Source organism: Monopterus albus, unplaced genomic scaffold (genome assembly GCF_001952655.1).
Source record: "Monopterus albus unplaced genomic scaffold, M_albus_1.0 scaffold29.1, whole genome shotgun sequence".
Classification (NCBI taxonomy): Eukaryota; Metazoa; Chordata; class Actinopteri; order Synbranchiformes; family Synbranchidae; genus Monopterus; species Monopterus albus.
The window spans coordinates 4146991-4174316 of NW_018127909.1; the positions used below are offsets into that span (position 1 = coordinate 4146991).

The following is a 27326-nucleotide window of genomic DNA, read 5'->3' on the forward strand; positions in this document are numbered from 1 at the left end:
TTCTTTTTTTCCACGAGTATTTCTACAGTCACACACTCCGGCAAATTATCCACCACCCTTGACATTTTCTTCACTTTCTTATAACAAAAGTTTTTATCTATGTACAAGGCCACACCACCTCCCATCTTATTCTCTCTGTTTGTGCATACCAAGTCATAGCCATCATGGTCAAAATCCATTCCCCTTACATTATTCATCCAAGTTTCAGAAATAGCAATTATATTAAAAGAATGTGTCAGACTACTAAGAGAATGTTTTATACTCTGAAAGTTTGCATAAAAACTTCTGCTATTAAAGTGAATTAATGATAATTTGTTATCTTAACATTGCTGTTAAACTGCTCATCCGTGTAATACTTGCAGTTATTTTCAGAGTTCTTAAAAAAGTTTTTTTCAGGGTCAAAGTCATCGTCCAATTCATGATAATGTTGTTCACTGTCTCCAATTGTGTTCAGTTCCAGATCCAGTCCCTCAAAAACTATTAACCTCTGTAGCAAATCACTTGCCTCATTCTGTACGTGGGTCATACTTGTTGTTGGTTCCTGCTAATTGTTGGTTCCAACGCTCATCTGCCCTCGCAGATATCAATCTACCTGCGTGTTACTTCATACAGCTGAGGGTCCAGCGACCCCTTCATACTCTCCTTGTCTCGGTATACTGGTCCTCGGCGTGCTGGTCATGGGTCCTGGATTCTGGTTCCGAGGACGGGTCACTGTCGGTCATACCGCAGGAACGCGATGTCTCCCCTCTCCCTGGCCTCCCTAAACCGCGGCATCAACTCCCTTCTTCTCTTCCTCACAGACTCTGTGTAATCTGCATTTATATAAATATTAGATCCTTTAAGCTTCTTTGCTTGTTGCAGTATGTGTGCCTGATCTTTCTCTTCCATCAACTTTACCATCACCGCCCTCGGTCCCCGATCAGAAGGTTTCCCGACTCTGTGAGCCTGCTCCATCTCAATTTCTTGATGAATTTGCAGTTTATCCTTTAATATTTCCTTCACCTTTCATTCCGCATCCGTCCAGCTTTCTCCAGCTGACTCCTTGATTTCCTCAAAGATCAGGTTTTTTCGCTTGGACTGTGCTTCCAAATGCTCCATTTTATCCATTATGGCTATTAGACTCTCGCAAGTTTTGTAGACATCATCCCTTGTTTCCTTGGTTTGTATTTTCTGTTCACCCATGGCAGCTGTAATCACATCCACATCTCGCTGGGTCGTACTGAAAGAGTCAGAGAGTAAATACTGGTCTGTCTGTGTGGGCTTCCTATATACTTCTATGGACGGGCTACTGTCATATGTGCAGTACAGTCCAGGAAGGCCGGACAATTTCCTCTCACAGCCCCCCCGTGCTGTCTGCTGCACTGATGAGCTCTATGAAGGCCTCTATCTCCTTAGTTTGTCTACAGTAGAGCAATACACAGTAAGATTTGTTTAAAATAAGCTAACAATAGTCATAATTTGCTATTGGCCGTATATGACCCAGTAAGGCTACAGAGTGAATTGGAGTAGGGCTATTTTAAAGTTTAAATGTGTAAGACCAAGACTGTGATATTTGCTCATTCAAAAGTTAGTCACTGTAATTTTTGGTAACTGTATATTTTTGCTGCCAAAGCATGCCCGCAGCCTCGTAGGACAAACATAAAGAATCAGCAGAGGTTTAGTTTGAGTACACTGAGCCACCACCTGTGTCGTCTGTTAATCATTCACTTTTTTATTAAACCACCAGCTAGAGGAGACGTGGGGAATGTTGTCATCAGGTAGAAGCAGCAGCGTGGACAGCACATGGGTACGGTAGCAGCATTGAGACAAAAGACCAGTCAAACACTGATCTACAAAGCATTCACATGATCAGATGCTGATGTTCAGCAGAGGATGGAGTGTGAGAAAGAAAGAGACCATGCATGTGTTCTGTATCACAGAGTATTCAAATAACCCAGTCAGAGCTGATGCTTCCCCCAGTGTTTCCTGTTGTACATTTGGACTTTTGATTTGTCACCATGCTTCTCTCCTGTCAGCCACTGAGCTCCAGCAGCTCGTAAAGCAGAGTATGAATGTCACAAGCATCATCATTCACTGAGTTATATCTGGAGTGATTGTCCCTGCAGAGCGGGTCTGCTGCATAGGAGCATTTACAAGTAAACATTAACAACAGCGAACACAGCTGCAAACAACACAGACATATTCTAGGTGTGATTATGCCTTGTAGCTGAACAGATGGAAGGCCTGTTCTTTTCATGTGTGTTGTTTTCAGTGGCTGTTGAACACACACACACACACACGCAGTTACATGAGAAAACAGTGACAACCAGTGGCTACAAGCTACAACTGAATATTAAAGACAGATTTAGCTTTAGGATACTTTTATGTTGCCTGTAAAGTAGCAAACAAACAGCTAGCATACAGTACATAAAATGTTAATGGACAGGCCTGGAAGTGGAAGCAAAAATAATTTTAGAGTCAAAATCTGCACCCCAATAGATACAATATAAACAGAATTATTGTACTCATGCAGCTTTAGAAAAGATTTCAAGCTCACGTACAGTATCTTAAAACTTGTTTTTGAGGTAATAAGGGCAAGAAGTACTAAAGTAAAAAAACTTAAGAATGGTTGGGCATTTTGGAAAATTAACTTATTTGCTTTCTTGTTGCACTTGGATAAGAAAATTGATGCCACTCTTAGATCCATATGTTAAATATGAAGCTGGAGCCAGGAGACATTAGCTTAGCTTAGCAAAAAATGCTAACAACATGGCAAAACAGCAAGGCTGGCTCTGTCCAGAGTTAAAAGGCAAAGCTGAAGACTTGCTTTAGAAAGTCCCTACAATGTTCTAAGAAATTGTTTGACATATAACAGCGATAAAATTCACAATTGGACTTTTTTACACTTCAAACGAGACTTCACATGAAAATTAATGCACAAACAAAAAGTTGAGGTTTTACAAGGGGTCGGCTTCCAGCTCTTGGTGGAGTCCAGTAATTTCGAGGAATAAATAATTTTGAGCTGGTGGTAGGCAGGTTTATAAATTTTTTACCATTGATAGCTGGTTTCCCTCAGTTTCCAGTTTTTATGTTAGGTTTAGCTATCAGTTGTGCTGACAATGATCTTTTGACCAAAACAGTCATCTTTTTTTAGACTGCATCACTTCTTATAAATGGAATAAATTTATGTTTTTGGCATCTGAAGGGCCTCTTTCCTGCTTTGTAAGTATGCAGACAGATTTTCTATCAATAGCGCTTAGCGAAGCAGCTGCCAGCTGTAGTTGTACATTCATCAGTCAAATATGGGAGTGGTATCAGTCTTTTTGTTTTATGGAAGAAGATTAGGGTCACTGTAAAAAATGTATTTGAGTTATGACTTTGTTCTCTGTATTCTGGCTTTAAACTCAGAATTCTGACTTTTTTTAAAAGTCAGCTTAGAAAAAGAAGAAAAAGTCCAAATTCAGAGCTTAAAGCCAGAACTGTGCAGAAGAAAGTTGTACTCATATACTTTTTTTTTTTTACAGTGGCCCTGATCTTCTTCTGTATCCTCTAACTCTAGATAAGAAAGTGAATAAATATATAGTATTTTCCAAAAGCTCAAACTCTTCTTTGATTGTGTGGTCGTGAAATTGTGAAATAAACATACTCTTTATACTTACATTGTTTCTAAGGAAAAAGGAGAACAATATAAAAATCTCTAATAGCAGCCAACATTTGTGAAGAATATATTTTTGATCTGAATTAACTCAAGAATTATTACTTTAAGTATAAGTTATAAGCTACTTTGTGCGAGAAGCCAAAACAAGTAAAGTTTAGTTTCTTCTATAGTCACTGCTGTCAGAAAATAGCCTTTTTAACCTGAATTGCCAGGATATGTTCTGTAGGCACACATGTGCAACTGCCCCAGCACCCCCACCCCGCAAAAAAAAAAAAAAAAAAAAACGAAGGAAAAAAGAAACAAAAAACATGTTCACACACATAAATAGTGGAAAAGCATAGCTGTGTATATTTCATGGACACATTTAATGTCGAGGCTGCTTTTTGTGGCATTGATGATGCTCAATATGTTAGATGAGGTCATTAATACTGTGCAATTATCAAGTTGATTATTCATAAAATTGGCAAAAAGGACATAACCTCCACATGCATAGGTGCCATGTCTACACTTTCTACACTACCACCTGGTAGGTAACCACCCCCACCCCAAACCACACCGTGGTGACAAGGCTAGGCACCATAGCTCCCATTGGAACATATAATAGATGTGTTTGAGGTCAAAGGATGCAAACGTATGACAAAGACAAAGAGAAAGACACTGGCTAATGACAGTTTTGCTTGTGGGTGGCTGCAGTTTAGCTTTTTTCAAAAACAAATATACATATACATACAATACATACATACAAATATATCTTTCAATTTATAATACAGTGATTTTTTTAAATTCATAATCATCTCTTAAATAAACTGTAGTTCATTGCACTTTGTTAAAATAATTAATCATGATTTCTCTTAAAGGCAATAGTGTGATTGTTGTAAAGGTGAAAAAGATAGTGTACCATAAGCCTGATTTAGGATAATAGTAAAAATAATAAGATCTGTAATATACATACTGTATCTGTAAAAGACCCTCACCTCCTCATATACATGAATGGATGTTCATCTCCATATATGTAGCATGTCTCTTCTGATATGACAAGTGTGGTCCACGCACACCTCTGTGTACATGTGCATGCTTGTATGCCAGTTTTATGTCATATCATATCTCCATGCATACATATATACATACAATATTATAAAATAAATAAATACAGGAAAACATTCTTGGTTCATGGTTCAACGGTTTCTTTCAAAGCGGTTTTTGGTGCAGTCTTTGACTAATCGTTGCTCTCTGCATGTCTGGGTTTGAGTCCTCGCTGATGGGATCAACAGTCGACTAAGCCTCCCTGAAAGATGCGCGGGTGGGGGAGCTGCATTTGTGAGTGTGTGTGGGAATGTGAAATGTGTGCAAAAACAGTCTGTGTCCAGTGTAAGAAGGGGGACCAACGTCTTTGGCCTGAGGAGAACGTACAAGTATTGTGTTACGCTGGGTGTGTATGTGTAGCATAATGGGACGGGGTCTGCATGAACTCTGTTGTCCTCTAGTCCAAGTCACACTGCTATGAAAATAACAGATTGTCCCAAAAAAGAAGCTCATTCACAGGTACTGTCCATGTGCACCCTCTGTAAGAGTACAGCAGGGAATCTGACAGCATTCAGGTGGAGGCATTCAGGGTGATGCAACACCCGTCTTTGCCACCGCCCCTCCATGAAAGGGTGTCACTGACTGACCTGGGGCTACTGGTTGGAGCAGAACCTTCACTCCACCCGCCTCCGCCTTCCCACAATCCCTCATCTCCATCTATGCCACCGCTTTGTGTGTGTCTATGAGACAGGGTGGAGGGTCTGGGTCTCCACCGGGCTCAGCGGAGGCTAAATGGGTCCCTCATTGTGGGTGCTGTAGTTGCTCCTGCTGAGGCCCACACAGTTCTGCTGCTGGTTGAGCAGGTGGGACGTCTCGTTGGCCACAGCTATGGCCACTGCAGGGGTGGTGCTGGTGGTGCTGGCTGTGGTGGTGACAACAGTGGGGGTCTCTACTCCGTCATGGAGCTCTGTCAGTGTGAGCTCGATCTTAGTGAACTCACTGTCTGTGGACTGGGGTGTCTTGTCCATCCGCGATGCCATCACGGCATTCTGGTACTGTTGGCGCGTTACCTAGGAAACAGTGAAGATGATGTTTGGCTAAATGTTACAGAAACAGATTATGATTGGTTGCCTTGCTGTTTATAGTACAGAATGGGAGAGAGAGCTGGAAGGTGCACATGAATCTCTAAATCCCAATACAGTGATTTCCAGTAAGCACAGGTAATACTGGCTTTATTACATATTTGTCAAATAATCAGTTTCATCAGAGTCTATCTTAATGAATGTTACTCCTCATAGCAGCTATGTAAAAACATTCTCGCAATACCTGTCACGCTGAGGTGCTACAAACCTAGAGAGCCTTTCAAATGACCATAAAACAATAAAAATTGGACAATAAAAAGAAAATCAATAAACATTTTTGCTAATTATAAAAGTAGTAACTCAGTATAAAAATCAAATCACAGAGGGTTCGATTCCCACAGGATTCATTTCTGCCCTCTTGAAAGTCTCACATATACTGTACACACAAAACCACATCATGATTTAACATGACGAACCATCCGGTTAAAACTAAATACATGGTAGAACTTATAAACAAAGCTGCATACAGTTTTGATTGTTGTGGGGCAGCAGGACAAAAACACAATACTGACATTTTATCACCTTATAAACATGTTAAGGGGACATTGTTAGCAAACAGCTACTTAATCATTAGGTCTAATATTGGTCTCCAGTAACTCCTGAGGTAAGCACTAAATGCTCTACTATGTTCTCAGCTGAGACCAGCTGCCTGCTGCGTCTTGAAACACCACTAATGGGAGCTGATAGTGAACCAAAACATTAAAGCTGCTGGGCTGTAAAAATGAAACAAACAGACTAAAGCACTGTGTACAACTAAAAGCCACTTCATACTTTCCACACACCCTCACATGGATGCAGACACAGACGAAGGACGCACATGTGTTCTTGTTCATACTTCTTCAGCCTTCTGTTCATGAACGCCCACGTTCTGGTGCTTTTTGTTGAGCGGACAGTCCGCACAGACAATGAGTTTATGACCTGCACACAGATGTCTGCACAGAGCCCTTGTGGATCCTCGCAGAACTGGGAAGATGACCAAATTCGCTGGAGCGTAGCAAACACAAAGACGCAGAAAGTATGAATTGGCTTTTAGGGGAGCTGGAGAGTCGAGTGGTGATTCTCTGTAGGTCCAACTCTACAAGCGAACCCCGTCACATTACGTCTTTTTTCATATAGAAATAATTGGACAAACAACTTCTGATATTCACTTGGGAATTTAAGGGATTAATTGATGCATTTATAAATAATCGATTATGGATATAATTTTAAAAAATTTAAAATCCAGTTACTGATAAGCATCTTTTCATTTGTACAGAACTATATCAATCTTTTGTTTTAATTCTAAGCAAATACAAATTATTGAACTTTCAAATTTCATCTACTTTAAATAAGCGAATGTGTTAATTTGTCTTCATGTCAGATATTTTGTTAGACATTTTATTGTTTTCCTGTCTAATTAAGCTATTAATAAATTGCCTAGTAACCATTTGCAAGAACCTTCATGACCTCAATTCAACAATCAGCAGCTTCAACACGAGAGTTTCAGTGTTGTTCTCAAACACCTGTGTGCTTCAGTGGGAGCTGTGCTCTCTCACCCAGGTGTGTTCTCACCTTTATATACTGCAGGTCTGCGCGTGCTCTGACTGAGTAGTCAGGAACATAGATTTGCAGGAAGGAGTTGAGCTGGTTGTTGCTGCTGCCGAGCGTCGGCGTGATGGCATCTATACGATCACTTCTGTTCAGAGAGTCTGAGTGGTTGAGTCCAAATGGCCGTGGAGGAGATTTGTTCTCTGTAAGGGACAAGATGTTTATAAGACAAAGGACTAACGGATTCCAGTCTAGATAATGAGCATAGATAGACACTGTTCCACTTGGTTCCAGTTTCTAGGGTGGAAACGTAGTCTAACTCAGTTCTACCATTGGGTGTGTTAGTTGTTTCTTTAAGGGAAAAATAATATATATGTAAAGGAGACCTAAAACCCTGTAATGATGTGACATCATTGATTTGATCTTGAAGCCCTTTAGTCGCAGTCTGCTCTCTCCCGAACTCATTATTAGACTTGTTGAGTTGGTCTGTCTTTCAGACTATGGCCCGTGCTGCGCTATGCTATGAAATGAGACAAATTAGATACATATTTTTACATCACATTGGGAAGAAAGAATTCAATGAGACTAATTCTTCACAAGAATGACAGCAAGACTGTATGTGATGATCTCATACAGGAAAAATTTAAGACCACAGTGAGGAGTGCAAACAGTTAACCTGATCTTATTTAGCTGTGAGACTTTACAGCTCCGACTTTACAATCACTTTTTAATAAACTGTGGTGCCAGTCATCCAGCAACGGGTGGACTTTGACTACTTCTCTAAGCTACGGTACCTTCAAGTGTGTATGACACTTTCTGTTGGGGTCATGTTTTTTCTTGTCTGATTAGATGTTAACATCACAGTAACAGCACATTGTCTATTTGGACATAAGTACTTAGCAGATTTGGATATTTGCAGACACAAAAACACTCTGTGAAGATACAGTTTTCCCTGCAGTGATTTTTACCGCACAGCAGCATTTGAACCAGAGGCTGCATATTGCTGACATTTTTTCAGGTCAGCTGTTGTATATTAACACAGATGCTTGCTGAGATACTGTATGAAAATCTCATTTCTGCACAAGTCTTAAGGTGAGGGGAGTTTCATATAGCATGTAATCAGCCAGTGGTCTCCAGTGATGCTGCTTCCTTCTATGAGCTACAATACAGAAGAGTGTTTTTTTGTACATTTAATTAAAGCCAGATTATGTTTTCCACTTCTTAAAAAGCCTAACGAAAATCACTCACAACAAAGTGGAAACAGCTTGGCCAACGCTAATGCTACTACGCCGACTGGAATGTATGTAATCCCGTTTTGGAATATGTGTGTACGTAAGAGGGAGAGTGTGAGACACTGTGTGTGTGTGTGTGTGCGCGCAAACCGAGCGCAGTTGGCCATAGACCTGGCGTGTGAACTCTTGCAGATTACTACTCCACTTTCTAAGGGCTGCAAGGGCCACATCAATTCAGAAAAATGTCAGTGTGTCAAGAATACACACATAATGCATTTATGCACACACAGATACACACTCCAACATGTGTGGCACCACACTGAGCAAAAAAAAACAACTAACAAAACATTAAGGGGTCCACTGTAGTTCACTGCTATAGACAGACAGAAAGCATATTTGTTCAGCAGCATTTACAGAAACGTGTGGGTGTGTGTCCATAGTTATGTGTGTAGAGTGTGTGTGTGTTCTGGATACATGTGCCTATGTGTGTGAACATATGTGTAGGCGAGTGTCTTTGTATGTGCGCTCAGTGGCGTCCAGCAGGGGGCTGTAGCTGTCGGCCTTGTTTATGTAGTCAGAGGGTTAAAGGCTAGGGGCGAGTGGGGCGGAGCCTGGGTCTGCTCTGGGGCCTCCAGTCTCCAACACCATTCAGCCACCTGACTAATGGATGAGGGGATGAGGGTGTTAAGTCTCAATCTGAATCCATTTTACTCTCTCCCTCTGTCTCTTTCACTTACATATGCATGAATATACAGTACGTCTAAAAACAGACTTTCAGACATGCACCCGTCAACACAAAAACAAAAAACAAATACTCATGCAGATGATGAGGATCAAACTGATGAAACACTAAAGCATGCAAGTTCAAGTTTACAGACAAGTTGAAACTTTCCAAATGCAAGAAAAGTTCTTGTGCTGTTCAAATGCTGGTGCATAATTTGTCAACAGGAAAATGTTAGTGTGGTATTAGAGGTGAAGATGGGCATATGTATACACATAAAAGGCCACTGTACCTGGAGATCCTGCTAGTGATTCAGCCCTACTGACCACAAACGTGCGAGACAAGGACAGAGGAACTTGGGGGAGAGAGGGAAGATACAAAAGAAGAGAAATGTCTGTCAAAGGCCAGAACGAATCAATGCCTACATCAATAGTTAACCTGGATTCAATCTGGTAGAGAGACAATGGCTAAACTGCCACTGACTTGTAGGTCAAATCAAAGAAAGGTTGAACAATCACCATCTACCGCTCCATCATACAGAATCATCAAGCTTTTGACTTCGGATGTGCCTTTACACAGAGAGGGGGAGATGATTCTAGTTCACCAGTAGGTGTCTCACAGATCCCACCACCCAAGCCAAACAGAAGAGCTGAGAAAAGCTGAAAATAGCATTGTAGTTTATGCATAAACTGAGAGGATCTAGTGGATCACATGATGTCACTGCAGCTAACTGCTGTTTATAGACATTTATCACCCAAGGTAACAATGATTTCACATTGCATTTGGCTTTTACGGGAATGAGGATGTTTGTGACTAGGAGTGGATAGTACTATTTTCAATACTTTACTTCAATAAAACATAAAATTGTTTCCTAAAAAAATCTAAATAAAATCGGTTGATAATGGCAAAATTATTATTTGAATCAGATCAAAGAATAACAGAAGCAGAATGACGCTGCTGTAAGTGAGAATTCAGTGCTAACTTTCAGTTTGTGAGTGTTTCTGATACTTGGTGCAATGGACACGTTTTGAATGGTAGCAATAAAATAGTGAGGTTTGGTGAACAGCCCTATTTGTGAGTTGTTATTTTTTTGGTAAATAAGCTACAGTAGATCCCAGTATGAATGCAGCATCTCAAAACAGCATCTCTACAGTTTGTCAAAAATGAGTAACAATTTTTCATCACTGTATTTTCCTCATGTTGGACTAACGGAGTATTTAAAGGGACATTCAGAAGAACTGAGCAATCATTAAACATACAGTGAGACAAATGCAGGATGCGTTAGTCAGAGCTCCTACCTGGCGAGGCCGTCAGAGCCATCATCCCGTAGAAGGAGAATGGTCCCGCTTCAAACTTTATCCCCTCTTTTCCTGCCTCCACTTCCACTTTCCCCTGTCACAGTAAGAGCACACATATCATTTCTAATCAACCCGCGACTGCATGTATGGATGTTCTGTACGAGGCGTTAGTGCTTCATTGTGTCAGTCACAGTATGTTTGTTTCAGCACTTCTACCTAGGATGTCTTTTGGTTGTTTTCTTGGTCCAATATAATTATGCACCCTGCTCAACCCCCACCCACCCCCTTTTTTTTTTACTACTTGTAGAAAATCCATACTCTGTTTAATAGCTCTCAGTCTGCTCCTAAGACTAGTAGTGACCCCACACCTGAACCTCATTTGATCTAGTACACATGCTGATGTAGTGGACTGGCTGAGGGGGAAATACAAAGGATATGAACATCAGTAACACACTGGGGAAAAAAAAAAGCAGCGTTCCACTACTGTGCCATTTTGTCACCCAGTGATCTGGGGCCTCCCCTCACCTCGAGCCTAATCAAAGACCCAATACCCTCCTTCCCACAAAAGAGGACGACTCTGTTTTGGCGCATGTTCAGAGGCAGAGCGCACATTCAGAGCAGCTTTCAAAACGTAAGGCTACATGAAGGTCCACAGCACTTGTTTTGATCTGCTTTTGACTATATAATTGTAGCTCCCTGGCAGGATTTCAAAGTGTATGAAAAGCTAGAAGCTGTTGGTGTTTACACTTTCAACTAAATTTCCATTTAAGGAACAATGCATTATGAATTGTTAAAAAAAACCTTGGAAATACATATTTCAGATGCTATGTATGATGCTTTCAACTGGCAGTAGTTTGCAATCAATACAGTATGATAGTTTCTTATGGATTAACCACAAGGTAAGTGTACTTTGAAATGGTGTATCCCTTATGTCAGACATTTGTATTAGCAAGGAGCTGCTTATCTATGGTACTGTTGCTTTTTTAATCCAAACTGTCATCATATGATCATACCATGCATGTTTTTTAGGATGTGTGTGTCTCTGTGAGAACAACCCCCTGCAGGACAGCTCTGTTAGATGTGTGGCTTTACTGTGAAAAGCTGTAGGACCAAGGAAAACAAGACCTAGTAGCACTGCAGCAGCATATCCATGCCTATAACGTATGTAGTACTATCTATATAGTAGTGCAGGTTCGTTACAGTACAAACATTGTTATAACTCTTTGGTAAGTGAAATGAATTTTGTGCAGTAACTTATTTAAAACACAGAGATCCAGTAGTGGGACATTACTTTGGAATAAATCTCATGACGGCTCCTTCACTTTGTACCTCAGTTAATCCACGCACCTGCAGTATGAGGACAAAATAATCCACGGGCTTGTTTCGGTGGTAGAGGTAGTGCTCTGCTGCCCGCTTGTTCTTCTCATCATATTTCAGCTCCTGAATGACATTTGGGTGCTTCAACAAGCGCAGCAGAATCTTTTCTGACATTTGCGCCGGTGAGAATGGCTCAACCTCTGAAGAGACAGAGAGAGAGAGAGAGAGGAAGACTGTGAGCAATAGGAAATGATTAATTAAACTAAGAGATACTGGCTTGTGAGGTAGGTATGAATAATCAATATTTGAGAGGTGAAAACAAATCCAGTGATATATTGGTAAAAAGGTTTTTTAACATTATTTATCGGTGTGTTTCAAGCTTTCAAATGCCTTTGTCATTTTGTGAGAATTTGCTGCTTTTCTTGTCTAAATGATTATAATGCTGTGTCTACAGCAAAAGCAAAGCACGTGCAGCACGTAGCATTGTATTAGTGGCTTTGTTTACAAGGAGCACACAAAGCAACACACAACACTTTTCTGTCTTGTGCAGACCTGGATCATGAAACCCATGGTCTATTAAATAAAAAAAATACACAACACTTTAAAAAGAACTGTATGTTCAGTGGGATTACTCACCACAGGAACCTCAGTCATGGTGTCTAGCTAAACTTAAATGTTGGTCTATTTTGGTGGAATTCTGGTTGTAACTGTGTTGGGTGCATAAAGCGCGAGTGATACCGGAGTCGACACGGCAGCAGCGTAGACAGGTGGACTGATTAAAACAGGAGCATATCGGTCACACGGCCACAAAGCTTTGTGTTTAAATCCATTACAAAATCACCATATCATCATGGCTTTCCAGTTTGATACCATGTTCTGTTGTTTCTTTTATTATTTAATGGCATATTTTGGCCTGCCAACTTACAGGCTCCAGTTAAGTATTCAGGAAAATGTCTCTGTCTGAGGGTCTTTCTGCAGGTTGCTGTCCAGGTGAACACCCTCCATTGCACCGGACAGTGTAACATCACCTACAGTAGAATTTGACATCTACACCTACAAGCAAAAGTTGAAGCTCTGTGGTGCCCTTTTCGTAGATGAAACGGGCCCACAGAGTTGAACAGGTAGCCAAATAGAGCAATATTCTGAGTTTTGATTATGGTGACGTTCAACTACTGCTGTATATTGCTCCTGCGATAATTTAAATACTTTGTTGCTGTCTTAATTCAAGCTTTTACTGCACCTATCTGAGCGAACTAGCATACAACCCTGACCAAAAACTCATTTAAAGCTTTTAATTAATGTATCCTAATCATGACTGGTCTGCTTCAACCACTCGATGGGCCGATCAGCTCCTTCAACTCAGCGGAGGACATATGTGTCAGCTGGCTGACCATCAAGAACTAGTTGAAAGTGGATTTCAGAGGAACATAATCAATGCTCAGCTGCTAGTTCAAAGTTCTAAAGCAAATTCAACTGCAGTGAGCAGCCAACTGCTGCTGCTGTAGTAGTACGTCAATATTTTACTGCCTCCTCAGAAATCCATTTCCCAGGGGAAAGTGGGTGAAATATTTTGAATTTTACACTAAGTACATCAACATGTGTGAGAACTCTGGTCATAGGCCAAAAATGCTGGGTGTGATGTCACTGAGGAATGAGTGTAAGTAAACAGGGTGGTGTTTTTAAAGCTGTGAGCTAAGATCTCACCATGTAACCTTTGGTGCATGACATGCAAGCAAATGGACGGCTGCGTTTTTCGGGGGGTGGGTGGGTGTGAGTGATATGCAGGGGGATGATCTGTGCACACAGCATCTTGTGCTGCGCTCCCAAGAGGCCTTCCACCTCTTCACAAACATACACAAACAAGCATAACGACACGCTTGTTGTGAGTCCTCACAAAACGCAGTCCCTCACACGGTACACACACACACACGCACACGCACACACCACAGATACTCATTCTACACACATACCCACTCCTGCGTACACCCACTTGCCCAAAACTCAAAGCCCATACGGGCACATGCACTCACAAACAGCTTACACACACACTGTCCCCACAGTGAGGGGCTGAGGGCACACTGGGGGGAAGTCAGGCAGCAACGCAGCCCACTTGCCTGTTGCTAGGAAACGAAGGGTAGCCAGCAGAAGCTGAGGTGATATTTTAACCTTCATTTCATTGTCAGAAGGCTTGAAGGCTGAAAAATCCTGCTTCCTTTCCCGATGGGTGATTTTCTTCTTTGTCTTGTTGTCAGCTGAGTAAGGAAAATGAAAAGTCGGGTATAAGACACCAAAGGAAACTTTTATTCTGCAATAGACAAAGGTCAGTCTACACCAGTCTGAAGATACTGAGTTAATTGTCCAGGGTCAGAGGGTGACTAAACTGGAGTCACCCAAAGCTTACTGTCTTTTCCAGAAGCGTAGCTGTGGAGTCCTTCTCAGAACTAAAGGGCAGCTATAGGGTGCTACATTGCTAGTGCACGACATTCTTAGCATTACTTAAAGCCATACTCTGTGTATGCAGGCACAGGTGAATGGCATGCACTCCACGTCTGCATGCATTTACTAATATCATCAGAGGTGTAACAGTGCATTGCAGCTCACAATTTTATGTGATGCAGGGTTTTCAGTGCAACAGGAACACAACTTTTAAGAAAGTCTGAAGTGAAACACCTGGGACACCCGGTAACTGCAACATCGACAAATACAGTATTATACAGTACAGTATGTTCTACATGGTAATGGCTAACTTGATAGCAGTTACTTATTTACACCTTGATATGACAGATCAGCATTTACTGTTCATTTTCTAAATGCTCCTTTATGTTCAAAAGTGATTTGCTAACGTTGCGTGTCTGTCGTTTGGCACTTGGCACGTAGCGTCCAGCGCTGCTTCTCAAAACGGGATTTATGAGATTTATGTAATAGGATTTATGTAACTTTCATGTTCAAAAAGTCATTCAATCCATTGTCTGTGCAAAAATGTAGATTAGTGCAGCTATCATTTAATTGGAACTCATTATATTCAAACTAATTTTAGCATCTTTTAGGATTTAATAATGAATAACTTTTCAGCTCCACAGTAATGTCTGTCGTCCTCCATGGCTGAATAACTAGATTGCTTTGAGCAGTCACAGTGGTGTAACAGACCTATTAAACTGCATGGCTTGCATCAGTTCATAATAACTCATGGACTTAAGACCAGTGCGCTGACAGCAGCAGGCTGGTGACGCCTTAAAGTATTAAACCGTTGAGAGGGGAACCTACTGTACAAATCAGTCTCATCCAGGATCTCTGACTTGATGATTTCTTCAATAACATCCTCCAGGGTGACGATACCCAGAACCTCGTAGAAAGGGTCTCCCTCACCCTCATTGTTCACTCTCTGAACTATGGCCAGGTGGGATTTTCCTAGTGAAACATACACACAGATACACAAACACAGGGTATAACTTTAGGGCTGTATAATTAGCAGAGTTACACATGGGTCAGGCAGTGATGGAGGTACTAGAGAGCAAACATGCTGGGCCACACATGGCTGTTTCCACCTATAATGTGTCAATCTGACATCGATCACATATAAATACTTTATATGGTATACTCTGAAAGAGGATCAGTAGCTCACTCATGTCAGATGGTGTTGACACTAACACAACACTAAGGTTGCAGTATGTATTCCAGCAGTGTGACAATCCAAATCGCAAACAGCAGGTGACACAAAGTGATATGTTAGAGCAACTGTTTTCCATGTGACAAGGAGGATGCAAGACATGGTAGTTCAGTTATCAATTGCCAGCAGAAACGTCACCAGCCAGAGACAGACAGACAGACTGGCTGACTGATAAACAGTCCTAAATTTCATCACATGAACCCCTTAGCTCCCTCCCTCCACTTCTGTGTTCCCAGGACCCTCCTGTGTGCTGATCCATCAGAAAAATAAAATAAACAAACTGCCGTGTATGCAGAGAATACTGTCAGGCAAAACGCTAAACAAATTCTTTGCCTTTTCTCAGCTTGTGATCATTTAAAAGGAATTTTCCAGAGGCCCAGGCTAATATTAGCCCCTGCAAAATGAAGTTTCCATTCCGCCCCGGCGATATTCTCACCGAGCAAAGTAACAGACCAGGCGAAGCCTCCACTGTGTGATCAGATTGTCTTGGAATGGGCCATTTGCATGCAGATACACCTTGGTGTAAATAATGGAGGACATCAGTATGCTTGTGTGTACGTGTGAATGCGCATGTGTCAGGGTGAATGACTGCATGGGTGTGCTAGCATGTGTGTTTATTTTTGTAGGACACAGGTACATCACTGAATCTGTGCTCAGATGCTGTTTCAGCTAATGTTGGCTGATTCAGTGCAGGAAAGCACAGGCTGAGAAGACTTCTGGGCCAATCACCAACAGTGTTTTATTGCACTGCAGCTCACTGTTTCCTCACATCTCTATGACAGCACACTGATGTGCAGACTGAGAGTCTGAATGTCAGAATGTTGTGAGCATTAGAAACAGAATTGATGCTTTCAAGAATTATACTCAGGTTATGCCTAATAGTCTTGCAGAGTAAGATCCCGAAAGACAGGTATTAATAATGTAAATGCAGAAATTCACTAATAAAAGAGTGCGCAAATATTAGGCAGAATTCAAGTCTCATTTGCAAACTGTCTAAGAAGAATACATGTAGCTTTATCCTCGAGAGGTTGGCATTAACAAGGACAAACACAAATGGAGCTTCTGGGTTAAAGCAATCAGGCCTGAGAAGTCCTTGAGCAAGCAATTACACAAAACTGCCCAAGGAGGAAATGGCAAATTTAGTGGCCAGCACAGCACAGTGAAAGAGATCAATGTTCATTCACTACCTTCACTTTAATGGCATCCACTCCAAACATGTCAGGTTTGTAAACTTACAAATGTAGGTTTGTAGGCAAAGGCTGTCGACTTTAATGTCACCTTAATCATGAAAGTAGGAACTGAAATGACATGAAAAAGAAAAATATGAAAAAAGTGAATATCTGTGAATATGCGATCTAATGTAAACTATATTGATTTATTTTTGTGTCATGATCTTTTTTTATGAAGTAACATTATAGTCACTTGTATTTGTTATCTAATGGCATCCTTTGATATTTTTAGGAATGCAGTTATCCTCTTTCTTGCCAAGAGTTAGATGAGAATTAATACTACTTTTATGTTTTTATGGTGAACATGAAGTTACAGTAGGCAGTTAGCTTAGCTTAGCATAAGGATTGTGGGAGGCAACTAGCATCGCCAGCATCGCTCTGTCCAAAGGTAATAAAATGTGCTGACCAGCTCCTGTAAAACACACCATTTATATATTGTCTATGAAAAAAGCAGTATAAAAATGACACACTGTGGTTTTACAGTACCTGACCTTCTTGGCCAGGTCCTTTGAACTTGCTGGAGCCTTTGCTCAATGCCTGGCAACCTTGTGTTGATGACAAGACTCTAGGAAACAAATCAGAGCATGGATCGGGCTGCATATTTCTGTCCGAACCTGACCCATGCCTGAGAGTGTGGCATCCGAACACGACCCAGACCTGACAAGCTTATAGTATATAATGTCCCAACCTGACCCGAACCTCACACAGTTGAGTTTATACATTTTTATCTACTGGACCGAACCCTTGGATACTGATGGGTGATGTTGAGCTTGGCTCAGGTATCCACACTCTGAAACAAACAAACAAAAAACTATCCTTTACTAAGCTAAGCTAACCAACTGTGGGCTATAGCTTCATATTTGGAGCCCAGACATAAGAGTGGTATCAACATTTTCATCCAGCTCTTGAGAAGAAAGCGGATAAGCATATTTCCCAAATGAACTATTTCTTACTAGCATTTACTGTAATAACCTACTAGCACCCTTCAGAGCTTTCAAACTCTTCTATTTAGAAATTAAATTTATTGTAACATACATAATTACCGTTTATGTATTACAACCAGCTTTAGTATGATAACCAGTATTAATTATTGTTATATTCTCCCTCTGCAGTATATGGAGCCACCTATGAGAGCATCTCAAACCTACATGTAGGTTACATGGGGCATTATAACTGTGTTTGAAAGCTCTGGAAACAATTAGTACTGTACGTGGATGTCGGGTTGAGATTATCACCAAGGAAAAGAATGAATGTTAAAAAGTACAAAAGGACTCTCTCAAAGTGAGGTGTGAAGTTGAGTGATTTATGGTTTTGCGACAGGAGGGTGACGTCACAATTTTTAGCACCCCTGTTCTAGGGTTTTACATTATGTAGCTGGACCTCTCCCCTACTTTGTCAGGGCTTTATTATTTTATAATGTTCAGGTGTCTACAATTAAAACCACACCTGACAGTAATAAAAGCAGGGATTCACATAGCCTTTATGTTTTTATATCATCATCAAAGGATTAGGGACAGTTTCTTCCCCCAGGCCATCACTCTGATGAACACTTAAACAACGACAGTATGATTGGACAATAACCCTCAGTACAATACCTGTAAATATACATTGTACAGATTATACAGACTCATACAGGTCTCTAGTTCTTAAGTACTCTGTTTTTATCCCTATTTATCTCATTTCAACGAACATTCCTTTGTTGTCTGCGTTTTTAAGTGTCTGTTTATACTGCTTATTCTGCATTGTTTGCACTGTTTGTTGCTATCAATGTTGCTGCTAATACTACTTGTTTTATTATATTACGCAGCCTTATGCTGGTTTACTGTTTGTACATCGAGAGCCGATGTACCAGAGTCAAATTCCTCATGTGCCCGTCACACCTGACCAATAAAGCTGATTCTGATTCCAATATTAGGTTTTCCTTAGCAGCAGGTCTGACCACCACTGTCACAGACTAGGCTTGATACCTCAGAAAGATTTAATCAGGTCTGACACACAGCAGAATTAATCCTCTTTTCTTTAACAAATAAATATGAAATTAATATAGCAAATAATTCAATTAATTCAGGAAATGTGGTTGTTCATGCCAACATAGTTTTGCTTGAGATATGAATTAAATTTAGAAAAGAAATAAATATTAGTCTGATAAATTGAGTTGGAGGACCGAGGGTTGCCCAACTGTGATGCACCAGGGGGCTGGGAAGAGGATCAGCTGGTTGCCGCTGATTCTGCACTGGCTCTGTGGAACTATCTCTATGTGAACAGAGCACTGTTGAAATGCTACTGTCTAGGGAAAATGTAATTCAACAACACAGATCACAGCTTCAACAATTAAATTTCTAAGTGAGCAATGTAATGAGTATCATGTGCCACACAACCAATTGTTGTTATTGTGTCCAATCCATGTATAAAGGAACAACAGGTTCAGTTTTATCAGAGAAAGAGGGACAACAAATTGGAACGTGTGAACTCAAACTAACCTTTCTGACCTTTATATAAGAGGTAGAGGACATCACTCAGATCACACACAGTCTGTTCTGCTCTTCAATCAGCTACAGGTACACACACACACACACACACACACACACACACACACACACACACAAACACAACAGCATAAGACACTTATCTGACAAGTCAAACTAATCCCATCAGGATGTTTGTCCACATTAAGAACCCTCTGCTTCACCTCCTGCTACAGAGGAGGTTACTTGGGGTTTACTATTAAGCTTTATTTATGGTTCTGCATTGAATCTACACAGAGTCTACCCCTTACACTACGCAAGTGGCCTAGGCCATTGTGAGCATGTTTACTTGCGCCTGGTGTGTTGTGCTCTACAATTATGCCGCAAAAATGCTAGTTGGCAGTGGGGTTTCTATGCCACTTTCTTCACCACTTATTAACAATGGCAGAATTGCATTCAGCTATTTCAATCTTCCGTAACCAATAACAGCCCTTGTAAAATCCTATTTTCAAGACATACAGCTCGCTTTACAACTGACAAATACACCACGGCATGGCAGCATTTGGAAATAGGCATTATGGCAGGATGCACAATCTCTCCATTAGCCTTCATCATGGCCAATGGAGGTCATCATTCGGGCTTTGCAGTGGGTGGTAGTAGTGGAACAACTCAAACCTGGTCTTCGGCTGCCTCCATTCAAGGTATACATGGATGACGCTCACCACCTGTCATGTCATTTCTGACTACACTCACCACCACTCACTAGGTGACTCCTGAGGAAGCTCCAATAAAACATCAAGAGGGCCCGGCTGAAGATAAAGCCAGGCAAGTCCAGGAGCCTATCAACTGTCTGAGGGAAGCTGTCTGGGGAAGCTGTCCAAGCTACATTTTCACATCGACAATGAGCCCTTACCAACAGTGACAGAGAAACCAATCAAAAGTCTTGGTTGTTGGTATGATGCAACCCTCACTGACACAGTCCAAGTAAACCAGATCAGGCAAGAAACCATCAAAGGCGTGGAGACCAAAGATAAATCCTTCCTACCTGGTAGATTTAAGCTCTGGTGCTTCCAGTTTGGTCTGCTCTCCCGCTTATATGGCCCTGCACCATATATGAGATTCCACTTTCCATGGTCAACATACTGGAAAGGCTGATTGGCTCATTTGCTAACAAATGGCTTTGGCTTCCCAGGTGCATCACTACTCTGTACGGGAAGGGCATTTTGGAGCTATCAGTGTCTGATAGCTACTATCTAGCCTCACAGAGGAATTCAAGTGTTCCAAAGTAAGCTTGGAAATGTTGTTCTCAGAGTCTTGTGACCCATATGTCTCCTGAATTGCTCCAACCCTAGCAACCGGAAGAAAGTGGAACCCAGTCATAGCTGCTCATCAGGAAAAGTCTGCTCTCAAATATCAGGACATCGTCAGTCATGTGCAGCAAGGGAGAGGAGACAGTGGCTATGGAGAGAGCCGACCATCCTGGAACAAAGCAACTCTATCACAGCGTCGAGGTCTGGTGATTGACAAGGTTTGCTGTCAAGAACAAGCTATGAGATATGCAAAGGCAGTCTCACAAGCAAAACCATTTCACCTGGCAGCATAACCAGGTACTGAAGTGTCTCACGGCCACCCTAGAGACCAGGCAGACATTGGTCAATGCCCTACCTTCTCCATCATCCCATCCCTCAGCTACTGTAGTGTTCTTTAGAGCAGGTGCAATGCTCAACAAAGGCATCACACCTAAGCCAAACACTAGCCAGCTGGGCAGGGCACAAGACTGGATGTTGTCAGTGGACTATGCTTCTCAGCTGAGATCACAACATCAAATCTCAGACCAAATCTTGTGCTTTGGTCCTCCTCTATCCGCACAGCCTTCATAGTGGAGCTAACTGTGCTGCCATGGAGGAGGCCTACCAAGGGAAGAGCCTTAAGTACACTGAGCTGGCAGCAGATGCTGAACAACATGGCTGGAAACCTAAGTTCTGCCCAGCTGAGATTGGGTGCAGAGGTTTTGTGGGCAAGTCAATCCCCAGGTTAGTTAAGGATATGGGTGTTCAAGGACAAGCCTTAAGGCAAACCATCAAAGATCTCTCCAGCACCACAGAACAGGCTAGCCGCTGGCTCTGGCTCAAGAGGAGAGACATTAACTGGACTCAAAAACAGCAGCTGCAGTAACAGGATGAGGGGAGGGGGTTAAAGCAGAGGGGGGCACAACTGGGATGTCAGATGCTGCCAATGAGCCCTCTGGAGGCGTTGTAGGCCCATCATCAAAACACCTATGAAGGACGGTGCCCACCTGATGACCCAGATGAAGTTTACCTCCCTCCACATCCTGCCTCATAAAACCCACATGTGGCCATCCTGGAAAAAGTTGGCATGATCATCCCCTTGCACACTAAGTTAGGTAATGCTGGTTATAAGGGATTGCACCACCTAGTCTTATTACAAATAAACACGCTGCAAAAATGCTAACTGGCAATGGGGTTTCTATGCCACTGTGTTGCATTTCTTCATCACTTACTAACAATGGTGACTGAAACTGAGCACATCATGTTGGAGTTAAACCTAATGCATGAACAGCAGTTACTTTTACTGAAATTACTGCAACACAGGTAAGACAGAAGATGTCAGAGGAGATGGTCTGTATGACCATTGATCCAGCTGAGGCAGAAGGAGGATGGATTTTTCATGCTTGTCCAGACACTCAAAGACACGAATGAGGAAATTTAATACAACCAGTCACAATTGTTGTGGTTTATGTCGCTGCGATGTTTAGTTGCATTTCTGGAGAGGTGTGCATCAGGCTACGGTGTAGGGTACGAGACTATACCTATTCAATGCAGAACCATAAATCAAGCTTTAGAGATGACTCATTGTAGGAGCTGTAACAGAGGTCACATAGGTCACTAGTTAACTACTTAACTGAATGGGAAGCTATTCCACTGAAATGAAAAGGACATTTATGCAAAGTTTAATAGTGTTTAATCTAGAGCCTGTCCCATGGGCTTCAATATAATGAGGAAAAACATTCACAAATTCCATGGAACAAACAGCAAATGGAAACGGATACACCTAATTTACCCTTTAAACTATTTTGTATATTTGTATGGAGGTCATTAGGCTAATCATTAGATGTGGCTTTTCATCTGCTGCCACCAGCAAATCACATTTATTGCTTTAGCTGTGAAATACACCCACCGAGCAGTTCATTAGGTACACCTGTACAACTGAATGCAACCCAGTACAGCAGCCCTATCATAACAACTGTCTTTATAAAGTAATAATGTTCCAGTTTTTGGTAAAATTGTTGTAAATGCATAAACTTAATTATAGGTTTATTTTTGAGGTCAGTCTTAAAGGTGGAGCTGTATTGGACAACATTACATTCGGAGGTGTCCTTTTTTTTGATGGGTTCAGAATATTAGAAATGCTTCATTCAACTGAGCAAGTGCATCTAATGAAATGTTCAGTCAGTGTATATTCACATATTGTACATGGACTGGCACACATTTTGGTAGAGACATTCATGGCTACCAGATGATGAATCCTGATTACTACCAATCAGGACTGAATTGTAATACATTTGGTGATTCCCCGACTCCTCCTCTAGTGCCACTAGAGGTCAGAGTTTTCAGTTATCCAGTGAAATATCAGATCTTCCTGGTTCCCTGAGGATGCACCCTAATGAGTTTGGGGATCCCCTGTCTTTCCCTCTGGCACCACTATGGGATTGATGTTAATTTAGAGTAAAATGTCTGGACAGCTATTGGATATAATGACAAAATTTCTAATCATTCTTGTCCCACTCTGCATAATCCCACCCCCCAATTTTAGTGACCTGCTAAATGTTGTTAGCAAATTACCTAGCAAGGCTAGACACTGTTAGCAAATTAGCATGCTGATGTTAGTACTTCAATCAAAGCACCACTGTGCTTAGGTAGAGCCTCAGAGGGACTCCAGTATTACTGCAGACCAACTAAAAGTCAGTACGATTCATCCCCTATGTGCCACGAATGTTGGTACTAAATTTAATGACAATGCATCCAACAGTTGTTGAGATATTTCAGTTTTGTACCAAAGAGGTGAAGTGGAGAACAGATGTTGTTAGCATGACTAAATACAGATAGACATTCGGCCAGCTTGGTGAGCGATTTGTTTTTTCCCCACTTGTATGTGTCCAGGATATTCTTTTGGTTATTTTAGGATGTGTGTTAGTGCTATATATAGTGTCATAGATGTAACTGGTAGCTCAGTAAGGAACTAGAGCATATCAGACTGTAGTGCACATCAGGGAATGTAGAAATCTGTAGATTACAATCATACAGTAAAAATGTGACTTTTTCTCCAACTAACAAAATTTTTAAGGTGAACAGATAGATCTGGATACATTTTGACTCTCATTACATATGTATATTGTTTTTTTTTCTTGAAGTGACATTGACACTCCAAGACTCAATTTTTTTTTTTTTTTTTTTTTTTTGCTTTATTAGCTAAACTTCATGAGCACCACAAACATTCTTCTGAAATGATGGTAGTTTTAGGTAGGACTTTTTATGTAAATTAAGTTGTGAATTTAGCAGTACTGTACCCGTGTAGACTCTTTGTCTGGTATTGCTGTCTCATCTATCTAAAGGCTGTCTCTCTGTGTCACACACACACACACACACACACACACAACACAACACACTTGTCTTTTGCACTGTCCCACAAGATGAGTGCATACTTTCCTGTTTCCCACAAAGACAAAATACCACACAAGTGAGATTAAAAAAATGCAGCTTCTGTCTTCCATAAACATATTACGAGACAATGACAGCCTGTTTGTCCATAGCCCCCTTCCCTGAGGTCATGGCAGTGGGTTGGGTGAGGGGGGACTGGAGGTAGAGTGGGGAGGCTGACACTCTGGACCCTCTGGAGCCTGGAACTTGGCAGCGAGCCTCAGGGAGAGCGTGTCCTTGTGAAGACCAGTCGTCTGGGGTCCTATAAGCCACCACTGCTGCCTGACATCTGGGGCTGTCTGGCTGATCTGAGGCTGAAGGCATGCTGGGTCCAGCCCACATGCACACTGCACACATCATGGTCAGGGGTCAATTCACTTTCAATTTCATCCATTAAGGAAGCATGTTTTCTTGGTCAAAAACGGGAACACTAGTCATTAAAAGGCTCTTTTATACAAATTCTACATCATTTCTGAGAAAGATTTGTCATTAGTCCTGTAAAATACAGTTTCAGTTAACATTTGTGAGTAAAGTCAAGTCACACACACATACATAGAGGATTATTTTGTTTGCCTTAACAACAAAGCAGCAGATGACTGAGGTACCAGGAAGTGCTTAATCTCATTCAGGAGACAGAAATGAATGTGTTTATTAACACACTGACTGTGAAAATATGAAGATGAACAGCAACAGACAAACTGTGCAAGGTTGTTGCCAATATTTAATATTGTTGTATTTATTCATTTATGTAATTCTTAATTTCTCTTGGGCTGAAAATATTCAAACAAAGGTGCCAGGTTTAAACAAGATTAAGAGTTTATAACCATGGCAGCAGCTCTGTGAGGCTGTATTTGGACACAGTTGTGCTTTCAGCTAAACACAAACCAGAAGCATTGGAACATGCTCACAATGATGATGCTAACATGGTGATGATCAGCAGATACGTTTAACACCATCTTAGTTTGGCAGCTATTTGGTGATAAAGCAAATATTGGACAAAATGAATTTTTTGACCTGATGACAGCGCTTCATTAAAAGTAAAGGGATTACCAAAGTAATTAGGATGTTTTTACATTATTTGATTTGCACTCCAATGTGTGGAGATACCGGTTGATCAGGATTTAATATGACACACATTTAGTGCAGAAGAAATAAGAACCACAGTATCAAAAATACTTTAAAGTATAAATCAGCAACAGCAATTAATGTCCAATGTAATAGTAAAGTTTTCACCAAAGTAATAAATACTGTGAAAAATAATCGACTGAGGATACAATTAAAACATCAATCTTACCCTAGTTTGACAAAAGCCAAATTCAAAGGATTTCAACTCCTATCAACTGCACCAGGTCAACCCAACAATCCATCCATACTCCAAAGTCAAGCCTGAGAACCACCACTCAGGCCTTCAGAGACTTGGCCGTGTGCTCTTTGCCACCATTCCCAGCTTATTTATGGAATGCAGCTTTGTCATATTTTTCCATAGCACAATTTTCCCCTATAAATAGGCATGTAAGGCTCAGAGAGTTGGGGTGGGAGTATGAGGGGACAGTGTCTGCTGTGGACACTCATCATTGCCCCCCTCCCTGTCTTGCTCTCCTCCTATTTTTACAAATATTTGTGCACTGACAAATATAGTGCAATGTGAGGGTGATGGGAACCCATTGGATAGTCTTTCTTCTAAGTCTACCTCCAGTAAAAAACAAACAAAAAACAAAACAAATCAAAAGCACCGAAGTTTCCAGCCATTCTGACCAGTTTTTCCACTGACACAGACAACAACCTTGTCCCCCATACTGGTAACATGTCAGCTATTTACAGCTTCTTCTTTTACACAAACATTTAGCCTCAATACACATCTAAAAAAATAATGTCATTCTGTGTATTAGCCAGAGCAGTGGCTCCCAAATGGTGTGCAGTGACACAGTGGTGTGTGATACAAAAAGGCATTAATGAATTTTTAATTTAATGCTACTATATCAGTACTTTGTATGCACTTATTTCCCACTTCACAGGAAAATTCTATAGCCTAAAATAGCCACCTCAAGAAAAGAGAAAAAGAACTAAAGAACTGTCAGTAGATGGTATCATGAAAGTTACCTGTTTTCACAAATTTCAAAGTGGGTGTCACTGAGTGTTAAGGGTTTTTCCAGAATGTCTAAAACCCTCTCACAACATTCAGAGATGTAAAAACTGAGAAAATGTCACTCTGTAATGTAAAAGGTCTCCCTTAACTGTCGAATCAGAAGCAACTTCAGCGGTGTGCAGCTTCCCTGAGTTCAGCAGTAGCTCTCTTTCACTCTACTGGCACATTTCCGCTCATGAAAAACCTAAAGTTCATTATCCTCGTTCCACACAGCATCATCTAACATTACTGTGTGGGAGACAATCCCGGAAGATCCCCCAGAAAGTCTCTGATAAGCGGCTGTGCACTGCTGATGTTAGTCACAGCTAACATTAGCTATATTAGCTAAAGCCTACCTGTAGCTAACATTAGCACTGGCTGCAGCAGACCTCTGCCACACCAGTATTTAAAAGTGAGCTTTAACGTGGCTCAGTTCTATGTGCAAAGACACCGTTAGAGAGAAACACACAGCACTTTGAGAGCTCCAGCTGAATTCGGGGAAGCCGTTGCAGTAACTATACAGCCATGCTCGGCCAACAGAAGCCTGGGTGCAGATAGCAGCTTGGGGGAGAGGACTGTCCTCTCCTCATTGATCTAGACCAGAATATGTAAATCACACTCTCCTTAGCCCCTCAAAGCCCTCACCTCCATGCCAAAACAGTGACAGAGAGGTGAACCTGAAAGAAAAAACTGGCATTGAAAATTGACATTGACAAAAAAAAAATCTGAAGATTGTAACTGAAAGAAACAACTTTGGCATTGAAAAAGACTTATGTTGACAAAAAAACCAGAAGATAGTAATTTTTCCAGTATTAATACTTTTTTAATGCCAATGGGTTTTTTTTTCCAATACAAATGCTTCAATGCCAATGTCTGCTTTTTCAGTTACGATTTTGTTTCCAATGCCAAGCTTTATTTTTCAGTGCCAACGACTAAAGCCATCGATCCGGCGCCATACAACACTGTTTGTGGGATTGTGTGATAAGGTGACAGAGGCAAGTTATATGCTAGCGGAGCTTATTGAAAGGTAGACAAAACCTCCCACAGCAGCAGAGACAGTCCTTCCTGCTTGCAAAAAAAAAAAAATTGCAGGTGTCCATGCTAGGTCCAGATCTGTTCCTCCATCAAGATGCATTTCCACAAACCTGAACCCTAACCGTATCCTCACCATAACCACAAAGGAGGGCACTACTAGGAACAGTTTTAACAGGGGGAAACACATCCT

At 41.2% G+C, this 27326-nt stretch overlaps 1 protein-coding gene across 1 annotated transcript in view; it reads right to left on the bottom strand.

The window, feature by feature from the left end:
• Positions 1–1705: 1705 nt before the first annotated feature.
• The window catches only part of cnnm2b (cyclin and CBS domain divalent metal cation transport mediator 2b), a 48119-nt gene continuing 22498 nt past the window's right edge, over positions 1706–27326 (bottom strand). The window contains 7 exon segments of the mRNA XM_020596160.1: positions 1706–5730; positions 7354–7532; positions 9575–9637; positions 10581–10674; positions 11928–12097; positions 14012–14149; positions 15162–15305. Of these exon segments, the coding sequence (XP_020451816.1) occupies positions 5449–5730; positions 7354–7532; positions 9575–9637; positions 10581–10674; positions 11928–12097; positions 14012–14149; positions 15162–15305 (1070 nt within the window). The 3' untranslated portion in view covers positions 1706–5448.